At 43.7% G+C, this 22,027-nt stretch overlaps 1 protein-coding gene across 2 annotated transcripts in view; it reads right to left on the bottom strand.

Moving 5' to 3' along the window:
* Nucleotides 1-4,419: 4,419 nt before the first annotated feature.
* arhgef7b (Rho guanine nucleotide exchange factor (GEF) 7b) overlaps nt 4,420-22,027 on the bottom strand; it is a 34,835-nt gene continuing 17,227 nt past the window's right edge. The window contains exons 9-22 of one of the 2 annotated variants that reach the window (XM_056301609.1): nt 20,957-21,079; nt 20,254-20,392; nt 19,593-19,652; nt 19,095-19,241; nt 13,347-13,433; nt 12,722-12,800; nt 12,354-12,505; nt 11,778-12,002; nt 10,557-10,644; nt 9,865-9,954; nt 8,978-9,142; nt 8,119-8,215; nt 7,519-7,573; nt 4,420-6,309 (exon numbers count right to left, since the gene is read on the bottom strand). In XM_056301609.1, coding sequence (XP_056157584.1) covers nt 6,187-6,309; nt 7,519-7,573; nt 8,119-8,215; nt 8,978-9,142; nt 9,865-9,954; nt 10,557-10,644; nt 11,778-12,002; nt 12,354-12,505; nt 12,722-12,800; nt 13,347-13,433; nt 19,095-19,241; nt 19,593-19,652; nt 20,254-20,392; nt 20,957-21,079 — 1,630 coding nt within the window. In that variant the 3' untranslated portion in view covers nt 4,420-6,186. The remainder of the gene's footprint in view (nt 6,310-7,518; nt 7,574-8,118; nt 8,216-8,977; nt 9,143-9,864; nt 9,955-10,556; nt 10,645-11,777; nt 12,003-12,353; nt 12,506-12,721; nt 12,801-13,346; nt 13,434-19,094; nt 19,242-19,592; nt 19,653-20,253; nt 20,393-20,956; nt 21,080-22,027) is intronic. The other variant, XM_056301607.1, reaches the window with a different exon arrangement.

Genomic DNA, 22,027 nt, shown 5'->3' with positions numbered 1-22,027 from the left:
ATTGGCTGATTGTTTATGTGCAGTAGTTGTTGATGACATGCCAAAATATGTGTTATACGCCCTCCCTTAGGACCAACAGCACCACCGCCTCAACGCGGCTTTGAACCTGTAATCTCTGTGGTATCTGACAGGGGCTCCAACCACTGAGCCACCAAATCTTTTGTCTTTCTCCAATACCATGGACTATTTTATTATTCCATTTGGATAGTAATTTTCAAAACGGGGGTGGAATGACATACGCTGGTCTAGAACCCACGACATCTGGGATCTCTGACAGGGGCTCTAACCACTGAGCCACCGAGTTCTCTGATTCTCTCTATTTCCATGGACTATTTCAGTATTCCCTTTGGCTATTCGTTTTCAAAAGGGGTGGAACGATAAATGCTGGTCTAGAACCCATAACCTTGTCAGTGTTGCAAAAGAGTGCTAACTGGTAGCTTTGAACCCATGACTTCTGTGACATCTGCCAGGGGCTCTAACCACTGAGCCACTGAGTCTTCTGACTTTCTTTGTTACCATGGACTATTTCAGTATTCCCTTTGGATATTCACTTTCAAAACATGGGTGGAAAGATAAATGCTGGTCTAGCACCCATAACCTTTGTGATATCTGACGGGGGCACAAAGCACTAAGCCACTAAGTCCTCTGTCTTTCTCCATTACCATGGACTAGTTCAGTATTCCTTTTGGATATTCACTTTCAAACCATGGGTGGAATGATGAATGCTGGTCTAGAACTCATAACCTTGTCAATGTTGCAAAAGAGTGCTAACTGGTGGCTTTGAACTCATAACCTCTGTGATAACTGGCAGGGGCTCTAACCACTGAACCACCGAGTCCTTTGATTTCGTCCATTACCATGGACTATTTCAGTATTCTCTTTCAAAACATGGGTGGAATGATAAACGCTGGTCTAGAACCCATAACCTCCGTGATATCTGACAGGGGGCTCTAACCACTCAGCCACCAAATCCTCTGACTTCCTCCAATACCATGGACTATTTTATTATTCCCTTTGGATAGTCACTTTCAAAACATGGATGGAATGACATACGCTGGTCTAGAACCCATAACCTCTGTGATCTCTGACAGGGGCTCTAACCACTGAGCCACCGAATCCTTTGATTTTGTCTATTACCATGGACTATTTCAATATTCCCTTTGGATATTCACTTTCAAAAAGGGTGGAATGATAAATGCTGGTCTAGAACCCATAACCTTGTCAGTGTTACAAAAGAGTGCTAACTGGTAGCTTTGAACCCATGACCTCTGTGATATCTGCCAGGGGCTTTAACTACTGAGCCACCGAGTTTTGTTACTTTCTTTATTACCATGGACTATTTCAGTATTCTCTTTGGATATTCACTTTCAAAACATGGATGGAAAGGTAAATGCTAGTCTAGCACCCATAACCTCTGTGATATGTGATGGGGGCACAAACCACTAAGCCACTAAGTACTCTTGACTTTCTCCATTACCATGGACTAGTTCAGTATTCCCTTTGGATATGTATTCACTTTCAAACCATGGGTGGAATGATGAATGCTGGCCTAGAACCCATAACTTTGTCAATGTTGCAAAAGAGTGCGAGCTGGTGGCTTTGAACTCATAACCTCTGTGATACCTGGCAGGGGCGCTAACCACTGAGCCACAGAGTCCTTCGATTTTCTCCATTACCATGGACTATTTCAGTATTCCCTTTCAAAACATGGGTGGAATGATAAACGCTGGTCTAGAACCCATAACTTCTGCGCTATTCTGACAGGGGCTCTAACCACTGAGCCACCAAATTTTCTGACTTTCTCCAATACCATGGACTATTTTATTATTCCCTTTGGATAGTCACTTTCAAAACACGGGTGGAATGACATACGCTGGTCTAGAACCCATAACCTTTGGGATTTTTGGCAGGGGCTCCAACCAGTGAGCCACCAAGTCCTCTGGTTTTCTTTAGTACCATTGGACTATTTCAGTATTTCCTTTGGATATTCACTTTCAAAACGGGTGGAATGATAAATGCTGGTCTAGAACCCATAACCTTGTCAATGTTGCAAAAGAGTGCTATCTGGTGGCTTTGAATTCACAACCTCTGTGATACCTGGCAGGGCCTCTAACCATTGAGCCACAAAGTCTGCTTATTTTTTTTATTACCATGGACTATTTCAGTATTCCCTTTCAAAATATGGGTGGAATGATAAACGCTGGTCTAGAACCCATAAACACCATGATCTCTGACAGGGGCTCTAACCACTGAGACACCAAATCCTCTGACTCTCTCCAACGCCATGGACTATTTTATTATTCCCTTTGGATAGTCACGTTCAAAACATGGGTGGAATGACATACGCTGGTCTAGAACCCACAACCTTTGCGATATCTGGCAGGGACTCCAACCAGTGAGCCACCAAGTCCTTTCGCTTTATCCATTACCATGGACTATTTCAGTATTTCCTTTGGATATTCACTTTCAAAACGGGTGGAATGATAAATGCTGGTCTAGAACCCATAACCTTGTCAATGTTGCAAAAGAGTGCTAACTCGTAGCTTCGAACCCATGACCTCTGCCAGGGGCTCTAACCACTGAGCCACTGACTCTCTTCATTATCATGAACTAGTTCAGTATTCCCTTTGGATATTTATTCACTTTCAAACTATGGGTGGAATGATGAATGCTGGTCTAGAACCCATAACCTTGTCAGTGTTGCAAAAGAGTGCTAATTGGTGGCTTTGAACTCATAACCTCTGTGCTACCTAGCCGCCACCCAGCGGTTTCTGGACTGCCTCCGAGGTCCTAACATCTAACAATAGGTCCGAACAAGACCTATTACATTCCGAACGAGATCAAACAGTTCCATATGAGGTCCGAACAGCACTCCGAACAAGTCGTGTGATATAAAGTCCATATTGAAAATGGCTTGCGCTGTCACAGTAAATTCGGTTCGGCCGGGGAAAAAGTTCCGGATGACGCGACAATGGCGTTCTAATCAGCTGTTTGGTAGCGTTCGAATTTTCAGTGGCAGCGTTGCTAGGGCGGTTACTATGAAAGGTGGTTGGTGAGCGCTCGTGCATTAACGTGAGGTTTTTTGCTTTTCACGAGACGTCATTTCACCTCAGATTACAACAGCGCGAGTTGGACAGACGCATATCTCCCACCTCTGGCTATATTTGCTGTTTTCAAAGACCACTGCATTGCTTTTGTGGACATATTATTACATATTATTTTACACATATTACACATTATTTTAATGTATGTAGAGGTATAATTTTTTGCGACCAAATCTCTAAAAATGTTTACAGAAGTCTAATATTGAAACTTTTCAAATTTTCATAAGTTAAGTTGCTCTTTTTACCTTCATGTTTAATACACTAATCAAATGCATTTCATTTCATCGTTCATGATTTCATTACACAGTTAATGCATTGCTTTGGTGCATGCTGCCACTGCAGTAGGCTATAGGAGTGTCCAAGGCGGTACATTAGGATCTTGCCATGGAATAGGTTTGAATCCTGCAAGAGATGTGAAAATAAAAGTGATAATATCCCTTGCAATAAGTGTGGAAGTGTGTGAAAACAATGTTAAAAAGATAAATGAGTAGAGAAGAAATGGATATATTGTATGTTTTTTCCTTCTTTTCCCCTCGCCCTTTCTTTTCTTCCCCCCCAGCAGTCCTTTTTGCCCCATTTTGGAGGACTCGTTCCTCGTAATAGACACGCTGGAGAGAGACGCTGCGAAGCTGCGGCGCATGAGGTGAGACACAAGTTACTTTTACGTTACCTCGACAAACTGGCAACCCCACCTGCCATTCACTACACTTCCTCACTTTATCAAAGGCAGCACGTGTTACAAAGAGACTTTCAGTGACGCAGTACTTAAAAAAGCCAAATCTGCAACCTTCAACAAGTTGCACTAGTTTCACTATGCATGGAAAATGTGAATCTTTTTCGTTGTTTGTTTTTAGCAAACTGATTTTGATATTGATAACTGCTGGTTTTGCACATTTATTTAATGTTTTGATTTATTTATTTACAAAGAACGTCCTCAGTTTACTTTTAGAAGTTTCCATGGGCTATGCCTCCTGTACAACACTTGTACATCTGTTCTGACAATAACTCTCGATTGGTGAAAGTATATTATGTATTATGGTGTTAGGTATCTCAGTGGTGGTGGGTGAGCAACGGTGGAGCGTACATTGGTGGTGGGCTATCAGGTGCTCGCGCGCGGGGGTGGGCGTACATTGGTGGTGGGCTGTCAGGTGCGCACGCGTGGGGGGGTTGGTGTTGGGGGGTAGTACTCATAAAATTTCTTCAAGGTTGGCAGGTCTGATATTGACATGTGGCTGCATGCTTCACTAACAGCAGACCCTACTTGTTGTAATACACCATTGTTGGATCCGTCAAGAGACTCATACTTGCAACCAGATCAGCTGACATGTTTTATTTACAGGCTGAAGAAGATACTTGAAATAAATAAAATAGGGGTGTGTGTTTGTGTGCAGGGTATGGGGGTCATCATCACTTTTATAGTCACCTTCATTAGCACACAATCTGTAACACAGTACATTTACACGGAGATATGATTTAAATACATAAGTTAGGATGTCAATAATTGAAATATTGGATACACATCTTACGTTAACAAAGTTCATCTTTTCAGTCAATGTTATTGTATGTGAAGACGGGAAAAAGCAGTGATGCTGAGGAAAAGTGTGACAAGGTTGTTTTTTTTTTTTTTTTTTTTTTCTGATCAAGGCATGTCGGCTGATGTTCATTTGAAATATCGGTGTTTTTTTTTCTACAAATAATCAGAGTAATCAACGAAGTAAAAAAAGATTAGTGTTTTAAATGTCTCCTGGAGTCAATTGACATAAATAAAAATCAGTTACATTAGGGAAAATACGATCACAAATATAAAAATAGGAAACAATCCAATAAAAAAAAAATTCATAAAACGTTTTGTATTGCGCGGCCCTTTCTTCTGACGGGAAAATTAAAACAGGGAAGTGGATGTTAACCGAGATTAGAGTCTGCATATTTGATTTTGCAGTGCAGTTTTCTGTTCAGATAAACAAGTTAAAGAGAGATCTGGAGACCCGTGGTCAGTAACTGCACTTCATTCAATGTTTTGATGTGAATTTTCCTGATGCGATGAAGGAAGGCCGAATACAAACAACGAAATATTTAAATATAAAATCCAAAATAATGCAAAAAAAGCTTTAAGGTTTGCTTGAGATTAAAAAAAAAACTGCCATGCATATGAAGGGATTATGCAAAAAAGAGATAAAATGTAATTTCTGAAAAATCATTCTGATGGCAAGTCTTGCAAACCCCCGGCTGGTTCTCTCGTGGTGTTTTTGATGATGGAGTGGAGGATTGTGGAGAACTGTATTACTCAAAGCACCTGAACTCAGAAGTCAGCCGGTCTTTAACTTTGATGGAGGCATACGTATGAGAAAATTCCCAGTTACAAGTCTGTGAAGACTCGGTGTGCAAAGCAAAATCTGACATTGAAATGGAGGCAAGTGAAAAAAACCATTCATTCTACTGCTCGAGTTGAGCAGTAAAACAAAGCATTTCATTGGTAAAAAATTACTGAGAAAAATCGTTTTCAGTTGGATAAGCTTCAACATGTAATTGCCAGAGAGCATAATCAAACCCCATTTTGTCTTAAGCAGCCCACAAGAAAACCCAAAAAATTACTTTCTCTGCAGAGGTGGAAATATATTTGATGCATTATAGACCTGTTTGAAGCAATATTGCATCAGAACCAAAGTATGGATGTCCAGCCTTTAACACCGGTGGGGGAAGATGGAGACTTTCTCACCATTATTCCAGATTAGAAATGTGAGGAGCCATGAAATCAAAGCTATTGTCGGTACTAAAAGCAGTGCTGGGTTTGGCTATTCGGGGAAAGCTCAAAAAGCAGCCGTACAGGAAGTGACAGAGTACACATGTAATGTAATTTCCTGCTTGGGCGGCAACCCCCCCCGGCTTCACAGTTTTTTGGTCGTTCGGGATGGCTTAGGTGTTAGGGTGGCTGGCATTTCTCTTGGTCCTCAACCTGCTCCACAGATTACCATTCAGTTCAAAGGTCATCGACAGTTCAGAGGTTGCTGGGTGGTTAATCATTTCATTTCATGGTCAGAAATTAATCTCTGGTGTTCGTCAAAACACACACATGCGCACACACTCATAGGTTTGTCTCATCCCAGGTAGGGTCGTTCATGTTCTTCAGAACTCTCCTTATGATCCTCTCGAGCTCCTTCCTCGCCCTCTGCTCCTCCTCCAACGTCCTCCTCATCCTCTTGTTGTCCTAATTTGAGAGAGAGGTGAAGGGGGAGGAGAGCAGTAGGGGTGAGATAGATAAGGGAGAGAGACAGAGAAACGGGAAGCTTTTAATGTCAAAACAGCGGTTTTGAGAAAAACATGAGTAAAACATAAGGAGGGGGTTGTGGACAGGTGAAGGAGAGACTGAGATGTTAATGGCTGTTATACTATGTGACACACGTCACGTCCTAACTGAGTCGAGTGGTGATGAAGGTCCTGCAAAAAACATGCTTTACCAACAAAGCCTTGTATGCGTTCTTCTCTGTGATTGACAGCTAACTGTCTTTGGTGAGTGCAGCAACACCCACACCGGGTGTTTTCACATTGTATACAGACAGTTTATCCATCCAAACCGCTTATCCTGCTCAGGGTCGCGGGGGTGCTGGAGCCTATCCCGGCAGTCATTGGGCGGCAGGCGGGGAGACACCCTGGACAGGCCACCAGGCCAACACACACGCATATTCACACCTAGGGACAATTTAGTATGACCGATTCACCTGACCTACATGTCTTTGGACTGTGGGAGGAAACCCACACAGACACAGGGAGAATATACGAACTCCAGGGTGACCCGAGACGAGCCCCAAGGTTGGACTACCCCGGGGCTCGAACCCAGGACCTTCTTGCTGTGAGGCGACCGTGCTAACCACTGCGCCACCGTGCTGCCCCCAAGTGTTAGCTTTTACAAGCAAGTTCTACCCAAAAGACAGAACTGTTAAGGGCTCATGACTTATGAACATATTTTTAATACTGCAGGGGAATAAGTAGGATACTTTAACTAAGCTGGTGATCAGCTAACAGCATCCCATTACTGTACAGTTTATGCGGGGCTGGTGTCCCCAATACCGTGTTTCTAGACATAGCAAAAAAACACATAACAGACAGGCAGACGCAAAAATGTTGAAAAACACTGAATATTGATTAAAAAAAAAAATCTGCTAGGTGGTTTGTGGCAGTCTGAGCTACAAGACAGCTAAAGTGAAAACGCAATTATTTGTGAACTCCACATCCGTATAAATTAATCCGGTCATCTGGGCCACCTAGAGACACTACGAGAAGAACGATGTTATTGTGAAATAACACATGGAGTTAAAAGGTGAATACAGTATGTCCTCTTTAGTAATATGCAACAAATGACCGGTACGGGTTCCTAATACAGAAAAAAATAAACAAATTAAAAATATAACAGACTCACCTGTTTGAGCTCTTGAAGCTCGTCCTTGAGACTGTATACCGTGTCCACCAAACTCCTGCAGAAACAAAGCAAATCCACTTTAGTTCACCAGCCGAAGCTCAACACTTGATGGCTTCACTATGTCTGACTGAGACGTCCGTGTGTTGGGAAGGAAAATGGAGAATTTGTTGTCAACTTTGTTAAGACGGTGGCAAGAATTAACAGGACTGGACTGGGAATTGATCATCAGGACACCAAGGTCCTACTAAGACTTATTTTACTAGAATTATGAATTATAGTGCAGATGTTGCATCATGAGGCTGACGTCGATAGATATCGGGCGTATGCAATTGCTAGTGATATTTTAACGGAACTTCAAAACTGGTGAAAATCCAAGTCAGCCGTTCCAGAAACGCATCAGAGAACAATCCTCAAGCAGTCAATATGGCCATAGTTACAGGGAGTTATTTCAACACCCCGGTGCGTCGTTTTTACATTGAGCTGAGACGGTTGGATCCGACAACCTTTATTTGGTTCTGAAATCACACTTATCACACTTAAGAGGTCTATTGGCATTTACTAATCCAGCCCCCCACCACACACACACACACACACACTCACATCTCCTCCACCACCGTCTGTCCATTGCTCTTGATCTCCTCCACGATGATCTTCTCCTTTTCTGGGAACAATATGTGTACATCTTTCCTGCTCGAACCTGAACAAAACACATCAAACTTGGTAAAATCCAAACCACACACGGAGACAGACACACATCTACACTTAAAAAAAAACCCACACGATTTCCTGTCATACAGATTTGAACCGTGTGCTGTCTGGTGTCTACTTTGAAAGAATGCACACAAATTTCACACACACAGGTGCACAATTACATACATATGCTTGTAACACATATTGTATGTACATGCAGACACACAGAGTACACAAAAGGCAGAGGGCAGGAAACTAAACAGGTTTTTATTTTTGTCCTCTGGCCATAGTGGCTGTTTTTTTTTTTTACAACCTCTTCCAGCCACTTTCACTATTTATTTCACCAGCTTAACTGACCTGCAGCTATGAAAATCCAACCCCTACAGTGTTCGGTTATCTGTCAGTAGTTGTTGACATGGTAAATTTACCAACTTGTGGTTGGTAGCTGGTACTAATTTCCATCCCCACTAGAGCTTACTAGGCAATAAAGGAAGGAGTAGGGGCCATTTTAGAAAGACTGGGTGAAAGGTAGTGACTAATAGGGAAAATGAGCCATGTGCATAAAGGTTATGCCCCCTGCATGGATGTCATTACCTATGGCACAGTGTGTAGTTAACACTACTAGGGTGGGAACTACTGAGGGTGATATGCTACACAAAGTTATACACCAATCCAACAGGCAATCTTTTATTCAACTTTTTATTTTTACACAGAATAACTACAGGGCTCATAATCTATCTGGCTTTGGAGTAGGGCTGCAGTGTCTTACGAGAAACCGAGGCCGTCCTGTAACTATGGGCGTTCCAGATACTGTCATAATCCGAGTCCTCTGATTGGTCAGAACACGGCGGGTTGCCAGCGGCCGCGTCCATGTGCACAGTGAGGTTGGCGTCTGCCAGCACGTGGTTGTGCATGAGGTCAGTGCCTTGCCACGCTGCATCATAAAGCGACGTAGAGGAGGGCGATGTGGAGCAAACCACATTGAAGGTGTGGGGGGGGCGTTTTGGGACATACCATATTGAATGGGAGGGGATGGGCATGACCAACAAAACGTTTGAAATAGAAAAATAAGGGATAAACCAAGTGCAACAACACGACAGGGATTTGAAGGAGTAAACCAAAATTAGTTGTTTGGAGGATACAGGGAAAAACAATATAACATAACATGTGGGGGAAATGGGATAGTGGAAAAAAAGTTGAAAGAAAACAATAGAAATGGTTTGAGACGAAATGTCAATCAAAACAAAAACACATTTGAAACCATATAATCCCCCGACACATTTGCACAAACCACACAGAAAGCCAGGGGCGATGGTGTTTGGAAGCAGGCAGGAGGAAAAAACAAAAAAATAAATAAAATAAAGAATCGATGGATTAGGAGGAGGTCACAAAGGGAGTACAGAACAACAGAAGAGAGAAAGAGAAGGAACATTGTTAAAATTAGAAAGAAGACAATCAACAAAGTGGTTAGCAAAAAGGCTAGCTTGTAGAGAGTGTGTGTGTGTGAGAGAGACAATGTGTGTAAATCGTGTATGTAAGCTTGTGTGCATGTGTTGTGTGTGTGTGTGTGTGTGTATTGTTTGTGGGGTATTGTGTAGCAAAAAGGCTAGCTAGTACTGTGTGTGTGTGTGTGTGTGTGTGTGTGTGTGCACTCACTGGAGTTGAGTGTCTGCCGTGTCTTGGCACTGGTACAGTAGGCCTCAATCACCTTCAGAATCTGAGCATCCTCCTCTAGGGCTGCTGTACCTGATGATAGAGAGACAGACAGAATTTTGAATTTTAAAACAAGTCTTTATTTAACATATAATGGACTTGACATCTTTTTAACAATATGAAACAAGATCACTCCTTCACAATAGCCCGTCCAATAAAGACTTAATTTTCCATCACAGAACCGATTCACATATCAATTAAGAAAGAGAGAGAGAGAGATTGATTGATTGGTTGATCGTCTGTTTGTTGGCTGCAGTTTAAACCCACAGACTGTATAAAATCAAACCATATAACATCAGATCGACGGTAGTTTACTGTGACAGAGGTTTAACAGAGGAACTCATACAGTGCTCTGATTGGTGCCGTCCAAAACTGCAAATATGTTTAGACTGCGAGTCCCATGCGTTACCGATTTCAACGTCCCCCTAGAAACATGCATTTCAACACGGATAACTAAGACAATGAATTTGATCACGCACAATGTGGAAGACTTGTAAGGAGTCAGTCTTAAGTGCTTGGTCTCACACTGAGACGTCCTCGCCTGGTTTGCCAGCTAGCAACTGTTGATGACTGGTTTTTCAACTATTACCCTCAATCTGCAACAAATTAATTTCCATCTTTAAGCGTTTGCTTACTCTTCCTGGTGGAGAAGTCCTCTTCTGACGGTTTCCTCTCCGGCTTCCTCTTCGGCAGCAGCTTCTTCACGCTCTTAGGACTCTTGTCCTACACACAAGGGACATGGAGTTAGCTGTGTGTGTTAAACACACACGAAAACGATTTTCATGGATGTGGAAGTGTGGTTCTTATTGCTCTTTAGGGCTGCATTACACGGCCCTTTCCTGTCCAATATCACTCCTATGTTTTTTATCATATATAAGACAAAGGAGGGTTTTTATTTCCTCCTCCCTCCTCTTGTATCTGTCACCGCCTGCCATTGTCCAAGTGAAGTTAAAGGGGAAATCCACCCATTCTCAACCCTAGCTCTGTCTATCTGCAACAGGGATAGCCCGAGGAAAACACCTGCGGTCGTTCCTGGTCGTGTCTTCATCTCTGGGACAGCGGTGAACCGAGTTTTGTCCTGGCCGCCAACTGGCATCACAAGACATCACTCGGCAGCCAGAACAACAACTCAGAAAAACTACATACACTAACTACAACACCAACTTCTCCATCAATACACAACACAGTGAGGCCTGTATTAATTCCATCTATTACGTTACCCGCCAGTACCGATGGCACACACACAAAACCATCTCTGAAACTTCCCTGTAAGACACAGCTGACCATGTGATTTGCATTTCATATTACTGTCATCGCATTTTTAGCACGTTTCTTTTAATCGAATAAAAATTATATCATCACTTTTATCCCCAACTGAGCACTAAAATGTTGAATTTGGAGGAATTTTAAAATGACAAAATTTGCATAAAAACACTTGGATGGCTAATGACAGAGACAAAGGGATTAAGGCGGTGGGGGGGGTCCTCCCAGTACTTCCAGGTACAGGGGGGGTACAAGATGCAGCAGACTTGAGTTTCTGTGTACGTCGGACTTGAGAGGTGTCAGCTACCCTCGTAAATCATAAAGTCAACTTTTCCCAACATTTACATTTGAAACAGGAAACCTGTTTTGCTAACATTTCCTGCAGCGCAAATATGGGACAGGCGCAGCAGGATGATTGAAGACTTCTACTATGATGACGGATGCCAACATGTGTACTGATATATATTGGGGACAACTGTAAATAATACCACCTGATAATGTACACATACGTATATGTATGTGAGATTATATTACATATGTATGTATATTAACCCCTTCTGTCATTATATCATAACCACCCCACCCTGCTGTACCTCCTTATAGCAGAGAGCGGCAGAGGGCCGGAGTGGAGGAGCGGGGCGCAGACAGCTGAGGCTCCAAGGTTTGGGGGTGTTGGGGGGCTCCAGGGGACCCCACATTGGGCTGACACCCGGGACCGCCCCGAAGGAGGAATTGTGAGGGAGCGTATGGTACGCTGGACCCCCGCCCCCTCCGCATGACTCCAAATGCCTGGAGGGAGTGGCGGGCTGGGAGGGCAACTGGGGGGGACAGAGGAAGAGGAGGAGGAAGATGAAGAGTGTTAGAATCCGAGGGCAAAGAAGAAGTGATGAGACGCAGACGGGGGAGAGTGGTGGAGAGGAGGAGCAGAAGGGAGGAACGCCAGACAGAGAGAAAAGGGGAGAGAGAGATAAGAGATGAAAGGAGCAAAGAGAGAAGGTAAAGGAGATATGGACGTCAGAGGAGAGAGAAAGAGTGAAGCGAGTGGAGAGGTGGAAACATATGCAATGACTCCTCTAGAGGTACGGAAGCAGAAGACTACCAAACTGGTTATATTTGTTCAAAGAAATGGCGAGCGACTCGCCAATTCATTTCATGATGGAGGGACTCACCGTTTGGTAGGCGGACAGTGGTTTGGCTGTGTGTGTGGCCGGGGCAGGCGTGTGTGAGGAGAGAGTGTGTGTGTGCTTCGTGAGAAGATCTAGCCAATCCTGGAGGTCCTGTGGACTGCCGCACGCCACCTGCATACGCTCACACTGGCCGCCTGCAGAAAAGACACACACAGAAACACAGATGGGCAAAATTTCAACAAATTCACTCGAATAACGCTTCTTGAAAGTCCTCCGTGTGCCGAGTACTTGGTATGAATGACAGGATTCGGGGGGTTTCGGTGCTCAAATAACAGGACGATCGTCTCAACCTTTTAAGTTTATCAACAGAGACTCTCGGTTACAGAAATGAGAGATGAGAGGAGGCTGACCGGATATTTCGAAAGCATTCCTCAGGTTGTCTCCGTCTTCGATCCTGGAGATGAGCATTCCTGACAGCGGGAGCCTCCCCTTCGACAAACGACAGAGACATACGTACGCAGGTTAGATACTTACGCACTCATTCTCAGCCTGTCTTTACCTACTGACATTTATAAAGAGGATGTAGATGTAGAGGGCAGTGATGATGGTGTCCATGTGGAAAGGATATAAAATACATGGACAGGATATAGAATAATACACGTCTACCCAGAGACTAGTTGGCTTAACGCCAGTGTGTCGTCTTTCTAGCCACCTCATATTTTATAAGTCACCTATGTCACATGGGTCTCGGCTTCTTTTGTGCCGCCATATGACATAGGTGAGTCGAGAGCATAGAGCAATGGTGTTGGGAAGCAGGTAGGGAGAAAAAAAATCAAAATAAAATAAAGAATCAATGGATTAGGAGGACAGTCACAAAGGGATTGTAGAACAACAGAAAGAGGAGAGAGAGAAGGACCACTGCTCAAAATTGTTAATATAATGTATTGTAATTATTATCATTGCACATCAATATTATGAGTCATCCTTGAGAAACAATAAGTATGTGTGTGTGTGTGTCGGATAATTCCAAATTACCTGGTAGATGAATCCACTCATTCGAGAGCTGGGGGACACCATCAGCAGGGTGTGAGGGAAGAGGAGGAGATAACGCTCGCTCTTTTCCTGAAACACAAAGAGAACGCCTCCTTGCATAACATCTTAACACTGTGGTCCAGCTGGTCTACAAGGAGCACCTGCCCCCCCCCCCCCCAAAAAAAAAACACCCTCTCCTTTTCATGGACTGGGAGAGAACTGATTAAACACACACACACAGCGCTGTGTGCCTAGGAGGAGCAAGAGGCTGTGTTGCCAACAACTCTGAAAGAGGCTTTATTGAGATTCTTATTTATTAATTTCATAAAAAAAGAAGAGTGGGCAGTCTGCAACACATAGCCGGACAGACGACAAACACATAGTAGACAACATACATGTGCAGTTTAAGAACAATTTAGGACGTCCACGATATTAGGCATGATTAAAAATGTCCACAAATCAATGGTAATAAATAAATAAACGAGGTCACGCCCCGAGATAGCTCAGGCATTAATAAGTCTAATGGAAGTAGGCACAGAGCCTGACATGGCCTGCTGGGTCTTGAATGGGAGAGATGTGTATCCACAGCCTGACTGTAGGAGGCTGTATTGGTTGTGTAGTACGTGTGAGGTGTCCGAGGCTATTTGTGGTCCTTTCCTTTTGGACCATCTGCTGTAGATGCTGCTTAGTGGGGTTCTAGGTCCTGTCTAATGATTTTGCTGCTCATTCTGATGATTTTGTTGAGAGGATTAAGGTGGATGTTTCTCAAACCACATAAACCAGGCTGTTTATGTTGAAGGTGATGATGGATTCACTGAAGCGCCTGTAGAACGCTATTAGAACTGATTGGTGTACCTGGAGTTCACAGAGGTTCCTCAGAAAGAAGAGGCGTTGCTGACATTTGGAGAAGATGATTTCACTATTAGGTTTGAAGGCGAGTTTGTGGTCTATTGTGGTGCCGAGGTATTTGTATGTCTCTGCTCTCTTTATGGCCTGGGCATTGACCCACCAGTGTAGAGATGGTGACCTGTCCATGATGAAAATCAATGACCAGCTCCTTGGTCTTAGAGGCATTGAGGTCAAGGCAATTCCCAGTACAGCACTTTGAGAATGAGTCCATCTCAGCTTGTAGCTGCCCTTCAGAATTAGTGGTATCCATAACGACTATGTCATCAAAGTATCTGATGTCTGTCAAATTTGATGTCTGTAAAATGTGTTTGATTTCTGGGTCTGAGCTCCTGCAGTTATCGGTGTACAGAGTGAAGAGCACAGGTGAGATTACAGAGCCCTGTGGGACTCATGTGGAGATGGTTTGATTAGAGCCGAACTGATTGTTGATTCTGACCACTTGGTGTCTCCCTGTCAGAATAAAATGGATCCAGAAGATCAGATGTGGATTGACATCCATTCAGAGCAGCTTTTGTCCCATCAGGTGGGTTTGCACTGTGTTAAAAGTGCTTGAGAAGTCCACAAAGACCGTTCCAATATATGCCTTGGGCTTCTCAAGGTGGATGTACACAACCTGCAGCAGTGTCAGAGCAGCATCATCATCAACCCCCCCTATGTTGTTTATATGCAATCTGGAGAGGGATCAGTGTGCACGCCTAGTTCCTTCTGTAATTAGGAAGGAACAAACCTCTCAAAGCTTTTCATTACCAGAGATATTAAGGCTACTACTCGATAGTTGTTATCACAGGTGTTGCTTTTTTGGTGACTGGACAAATAATAGAGGATCTCTATATAGTAGGGATTGAGTGCTTTACCAGGGAGTGATTAACAGCTTGCAGAGAACACCACAGTTGGCTACAGCAGGCCTTCAACAGATGCCCATACATCCAGTCAGGCCCAGGTGTTTTGTTTGGGTTTATCCTCTTCAGGGTGTATTCTACCTCCCCAGGCTGCAGTTCCAGGTTTGCAATGGCGAGTGACATGGTAGCCAGTCCAAATATTAGCTTCTCCCTCTCCAGTGTAAAGTTATGCTGGTCAAACCTGCAGTAGAAGTTGTTCAGGTTCTCTGCCATGTTGAATCAGCCCTTTGCTTCAATACTGAGTATGGTTGAATTATTAGGGAGGCCAGCCACTGATTTAACGCCTCGCATGCCTGGCCTACCTTCCTCGAAAAGCTTCTCAACCCTGTACGCTATCTTGGCCTTTTATTTGTTTGTTCAGCTTGTTCTGAATGAGTCTGGACTCAGCTCTATTTCCTGAGATAAATGCTATTTCCTTTTCATTGAGTGTGGCTTTCAGAGCTTTTGTGATCCAGGGCTTATTGTTAGAAAATACCTTGACAGTTGTTGTGTGGACTATCATCTTCTCACAAAAGGTGATACAGTGAGTGACAACATCAGTAGCCTCCTTTAGCCCCCGAGTTAGCACCTCCCACTCTGTAGTCAAAACAGCCCTGTAGGGGCGTCCGGGTGGTGTAGCGGTCTATTCCGTTGCCTACCAACACGTGGACCGCCTATTCGAATCCCCATGTTACCTCCAGCTTGGTCGGGTGTCACTCCAGACACAATTGGCCGTGTCTGCGGGTGGGGAGCCAGATGTGGGTATGTGTCCTGGTCGCTGCACTAGCACCTCCTCTGGTTGGTTGGGGCACCTGTTCAGGGGGGAGGGGGGAATAGCGTGATCCTTCCACGTGCTACGTCCCCCTGGCAAAACTCCTCACTGTCAGGCGAAAAGAAGCGGCTGGCGACTCCACATGTATCGGAGGAAGCATGTCTGTAGCCCTCCCCGGATTGGCAGAGGGGGTGGAACAGAGATCGGGACGGCTCGGAAGAGTGGGGTAATTGGCCGGATACAGTTGGGGAGGAAAGAGGGGGGGGGCATTGCCATAACAGAGGTCAACTGTTTTATCCCCCCGGTGGCACATGTGATATATTGCTGATAAGTTGGGAGTGTTTTGTTCAGGCTACAGCCATTGAAATCCCCCCCAAGGATGAGGATAGGGGAGTCTGGGGATGCACATTCAATACGGTGAACACACAAGGCTATGGCCTCTGACACGTGTGTGATGTTGCCAAATGGTGGAATGTAAACAAGGACTAAAGCAAGCTCACCGAATTCTCGTGGGAGATACTTGGGTCTAAACGTCACGGCTAGCAGCTCTATCAGGTGTACAGCAGCAATCCTCAACATTAGCAGTCTGACTCCATGCCCTGTCTATGTACATATGTAAGTCCCCCCCCCGTGACTGTTCTGGCTGCTCTCAGTGTCCTGATCTAATCTGAGTGGGGTCCCGAAGCCATCCAGAGAGAGTTCAGAGACGGCGATCAAGTTATCAAGCCAGATCTTTGTAAGTCAAACTAGACTGGCCTTCTTATGTGCCCGCTGACATGTTGTGTTTCCTTTAATTCATCCAGTTTGATGCATAAAGATTGCACATTAGCGAGCATGATAGAGGTGGGCAGCGGACATACATGTGTAGCAGTAAGTCGCTTCAGTCTCTGCCTAACTCCCCCCCTTCCCCCTGGCTTCCTCTTGGGCAATCTGTCCCGCTGATTGCGGCCCGTGCCACACTGCTTTGTCATTAACAATCGTCCAGTTTCAGGACTGAATAGTCCAGATTTCACAGCAGCAGTAAATTCTCCCGAGTGCACAGCAATATTCAGCCTCCAAGACCACTTGTTTTCACGGGTATTGCCAGTAGTAAATCCATCTCATCTCCGACGGATTGTCCCTTTGATGAAAGATAAGTAAAATGAAATAATACAATTGACTAATGTGTTGCACAAGGCTCTCAGGGAAAATTACCACTGTAGTTGCCACTCAAAACACACAGATACAGCAATCTGATAAGTTGCCTCTCCGCTTGTCGACATTACAACACTTTGTGAGTTCAGAGCCGGCGGCGAAAACTACTCCGCCATCTCTGGGCACAAAAATCTGAACCTTTACTGTTGGCTCTGTCGAATAACCAAATTGTACACCAAGCTGTGTTGGCACCACAGAGACACTAAACCAGACGGCCACTTTCCAACGTCCTTCTGGGCATTTTTTTTAATAAACGTTCTTATAATCATATATTTAGGTTATGTCTTTTTTTTGGGGGGGTGGGGGTTCTCCCCCTTTTTCTCCCCAATTGTATCCGGCCAATTACCCCACTCTTCTGAGCCATCCCGGTCACTGTTCCACCCCCTCTGTCGATCTGGGGAGGGCTGCGGACTACCACATGCCTCCTCTAATACATGTGGAGTCGCCCGCCGCTTCTTTTCACCTGACAGTGAGGAGTTTCGCCAGGGGGACGTAGTGTGTGGGAGGATCAAGCTATTCCCCCCAAGTCCCCCCCCGAACAGGCGCCCCAACGCCTCAACCACAGGAGGCACTAGTGCAGTGACCAGAACACAAGCCTTCATTCGGCTTCCAACCCGCAAACGTGGCCAATCGTGTCTGTAGGATCGCCCGTCCAAGCCGGAGGTAACACGGGGATTCGAACCACTGATCCCCGTGTTGCTAGGCAATGGAATAGACCGCTATGCTACCCGGATGACCTCAGGTTATGTCTTTTGATGCCATCTCGTAGAAATCTTTACATAATCTAAGTTGTTTTTTTAAGTCGAATGTTGCACTTGTGTCAGTTATATTCTCTGTGTGGGACTTTCTACCAAGTCACTTGTGTCAGTTATATTCTCTGTGTGGGGCTTTCTACCAAGTCACTTGTGTCAGTTTTTTCTCTATGTGGGGCTTTCTACCAAGTCACTTGTGTCAGTCATATTCTCTGTGTGGGACTTTCTACCAAGTCACTTGTGTCAGTTATATTCTCTATGTGGGGCTTTCTACCAAGTCACTTGTGTCAGTTATATTCTCTGTGTGGGGCTTTCTACCAAGTCACTTGTGTCAGTTATATTCTCTATGTGGGGCTTTCTACCAAGTCACTTGTGTCAGTTTTTTCTCTATGTGGGGCTTTCTACCAAGTCACTTGTGTCAGTCATATTCTCTGTGTGGGACTTTCTACCAAGTCACTTGTGTCAGTTTTTTCTCTATGTGGGGCTTTCTACCAAGTCACTTGTGTCAGTCATATTCTCTATGTGGGGCTTTCTACCAAGTCACTTGTGTCAGTTATATTCTCTATGTGGGGCTTTCTACCAAGTCACTTGTGTCAGTTTTTTCTCTATGTGGGGCTTTCTACCAAGTCACTTGTGTCAGTTATATTCTCTATGTGGGGCTTTCTACCAAGTCACTTGTGTCAGTCATATTCTCTGTGGGGCTTTCTACCAAGTCACTTGTGTCAGTTATATTCTCTATGTGGGGCTTTCTACCAAGTCACTTGTGTCAGTTATATTCTCTATGTGGGGCTTTCTACCAAGTCACTTGTGTCAGTTATATTCTCTATGTGGGGCTTTCTACCAAGTCACTTGTGTCAGTTATATTCTCTATGTGGGGCTTTCTACCAAGTCACTTGTGTCAGTTATATTCTCTATGTGGGGCTTTCTACCAAGTCACTTATGTCAGTCATATTCTCTGTGGGGCTTTCTACCAAGTCACTTGTGTCAGTTATATTCTCTATGTGGGGCTTTCTACCAAGTCACTTGTGTCAGTTATATTCTCTATGTGGGGTTTTCTACCAAGTCAGCCAGTGGATGCAAGACAGACGAAAAAATGTGTTCACAGAAATGTAACTGTAGTTAATTACACAAGAGTGTTACAATCCACAAACGATCCTTAACAAAGACGGTTGTGCAGACTCTCTCTCTGCGGCTTCTCACGGCATCCTGACCAGGTCATTTACGGAGGTTCTGGTTCTGGATTTACCTGACAGCTGTGCGTGTAGACGGTGGTCAGGGCCATGTGGAGAACCGGACCCAGGGTTTTAATGTCGTCTCCCTCCCAGTTTCTGATTGGCTCCGTCAGAATCTGCAACTCCAACTCCTTCCTCTTCCTCACCTCCTGACACTGAACCTAGTGACAACAGAAACAGAGCAGAAACATATGAAGACACACACACACACACGCCCACATACACAGACACACACAGATGACAAAAATTCCAAATTTGCAATCGTCGAAACAGAGGTTGAGTACAATAATTAATTGTAGTTGTAAATCCACGATTAACCCTGAATACATTTACTGAGATGATATTTAGACAAGGGATGTGAACAAGACCAGTCAGCTGCTACTGGGTCATAAATTCACAGATAACAGTCAAGTCAGTCAGGATGATTTCTTTATTTTACCAGTCCAGTAATTAATTTAAATATTATCAAATTGTTAGATGTGTGTGTGTATGTGTGTCCATATGCAACTTACGGAGAGGGTTTTGAAGGCCGTCATCGAGGTATGCAGGTCTGGTCGGTCAGGGTGGTGGTCCTGAGGTGAGACATAGGGAATACAAAACATTAAAAATAAAAAATATATATAAATGACATACCATCAACATGAATATGGTTGGGACTACTTCCTTCAAGTAAAAGTCTTCATATAAATAGTTTCATCAATATTGTCGTAAATCATAACGTCTGTTTTCATTTACATTGTAATATTCAAGTAACTGACCTATTAGAGATGAGGACAAAAAGAAATGAGATGTGTGCTGTTGCCGTTGAGTTATAAGACCACAGTTTACACTTGATTTTACAGCCTATACAGGGTATTTCTTGTCCATTCATTTTGTGCAGGGCAGTTTAATTGCATGTATCACTTAATTAATAATACTAACAATACTAATAATAATGCATATCAAGTTACTGGTGCTTGCATCATTGATGCTCGTTTCAGCGCATGAATGTGATGCAATATGATGATGTTGAGTTTAATATATCCACATTTACACACACACACACACACACACACATTTACTGATGAATAAACACAAACACAGTTCCATCCATCTGCCACACAAGCATACCCCAGAGAGAGACAGACAGAGACAAATGGAGATGGATGGTCACAAACAGAGATAAGGTCACACCTCCATGTGTCTGTCCAGTTCTTTAAGCAGGGTCGGGTATCGGTCCAGTCTGGTGAATGGTTTACTGAGGCCGGTGGTCAAGTTCAAGATCCCGGGACTGGGCGCTCCCTTGGACTCCATGTACTCGCCCAGCTCCTCACTATAAACACACACACACGCACGCACACAGGTCAATAGACAAAAATAAACACATACAAATTTATTAAATGTTGCACAAAGACAGACATAAAAAAATGCACACACACACACACACACAAACACAAAGGAATACAAACATAAATACACACCAAATCACATGCACGCATGCAAAATCTCACACATAGACACACTCATGAACACATTAATCCTGACTACATATGGACAAACGCTAAAACAAGGCTAGTGTTTAAATTCAATATTCAATTTCTAGATACAGAATAATAAAGTCTGACCAAAAAGAATGTATGTATATATTTTCAAGAACAAAGCAGTGATTGAATACTTTTAAGGTCTTGGTCTGAGGTATTTGTTAGGTTTTTTTTTCACACACACACAGAATGTGATGCTCTTGCTCATGCTGTGTGACAAGCGTAATGTTTTTTCTTTTGACACAATAAATGCCAATATTGTTATTTTTCTAGCATGACACATTTTTTTTAATTTGTTTCATTTTTTTGATACACGCAGGCAAATGTGGACACAAACCCTTACTGACTCACTGTACCTGTGTTGTGTGAGCACATGGACAGCCGAGGGGTGGTTCGAGCAGTAGGCCATGTAGAGAGTTTTCATCTGGGGCATCAAACCCAGAAAGAACCCCCCTATCCTCTGTTGGTACTCTGGGAGCCTACACACACACAGACACACACACACGCACGCATGCAAACACACACACACACACACACACACACAGGAAGAGAGTCTGACTCAATGATCTTGCACCAATTTGACCCTGAATGGACTATATTGATCAAGCAATTACAGATTGAAGATTAAAGAATTGGTTTGGCAGATTCAGATTGTTGCCACAGCCTCCATGTTTATTGCGAGCATTTATTATTTATGCCACTCTCCTCGGTGGGCAGACTTAAGGACAGCTACCGTACTTGGTCTTCATTCATCGTCATATAAATCAGAATCAAGCTTTGAATGGAGAATCCCCCTTTTACACGTCCTACCTATAAAAGGGATGTATAGTTTGCTGGTATAGTTTTAACTGACCTAAAATAATATTGCACTACCAAGATCTACCTCTGGGTGTCACTAGAGTCACATAAATGATTACTGTCTTTTTTGTTGCTTTTTGTGAGGTTTGTCTGTATATAAGTATGTCGATCATTATATGTTTGTTTACTTGCAGCACGCTGTACAAATTTAATAAAACATTTGAATTAGTAAAATACAAACTGATTTGTTGCTATGTGACCTCGAGAGCCCAACTGGGCCGGTCTGCCTACATGTGGAGGCGGAAGACGTATTGTTTGTTAAATAGGATGTGACATGTTGAGTGGTCTATCCAGAGGTCTGCTATTGAAATTAGCAGGCTCTTAAATCTCCGCTGTTTCCTGATAAGACGCTGGACAGGCCAGCCTCGCTGGGCAGCCGACACAATTTCTGCCAGCAGGCAGTCTGTGGTCAATTTTACGCCACAGAGACACCGGAAGTATAAATCCCAACTCATGGGTTAGTGTGATCTTTGCACACAAAGATTGGACACAAGGTGTCCAAAAAAAAAAAGAGGAAAAATATTTAGAGATCAATAAAATAAAATAAAAAATCAGTGTCTATGTAAGGG

The sequence above is a fragment of the Lampris incognitus genome, chromosome 21 (assembly GCF_029633865.1).
Source record: "Lampris incognitus isolate fLamInc1 chromosome 21, fLamInc1.hap2, whole genome shotgun sequence".
In the NCBI taxonomy this organism is placed as follows: domain Eukaryota; kingdom Metazoa; phylum Chordata; class Actinopteri; order Lampriformes; family Lampridae; genus Lampris; species Lampris incognitus.
The sequence above is the reverse complement of the archived record's forward strand: the minus strand, read 5'-3'. Positions and strand labels throughout refer to the sequence as shown.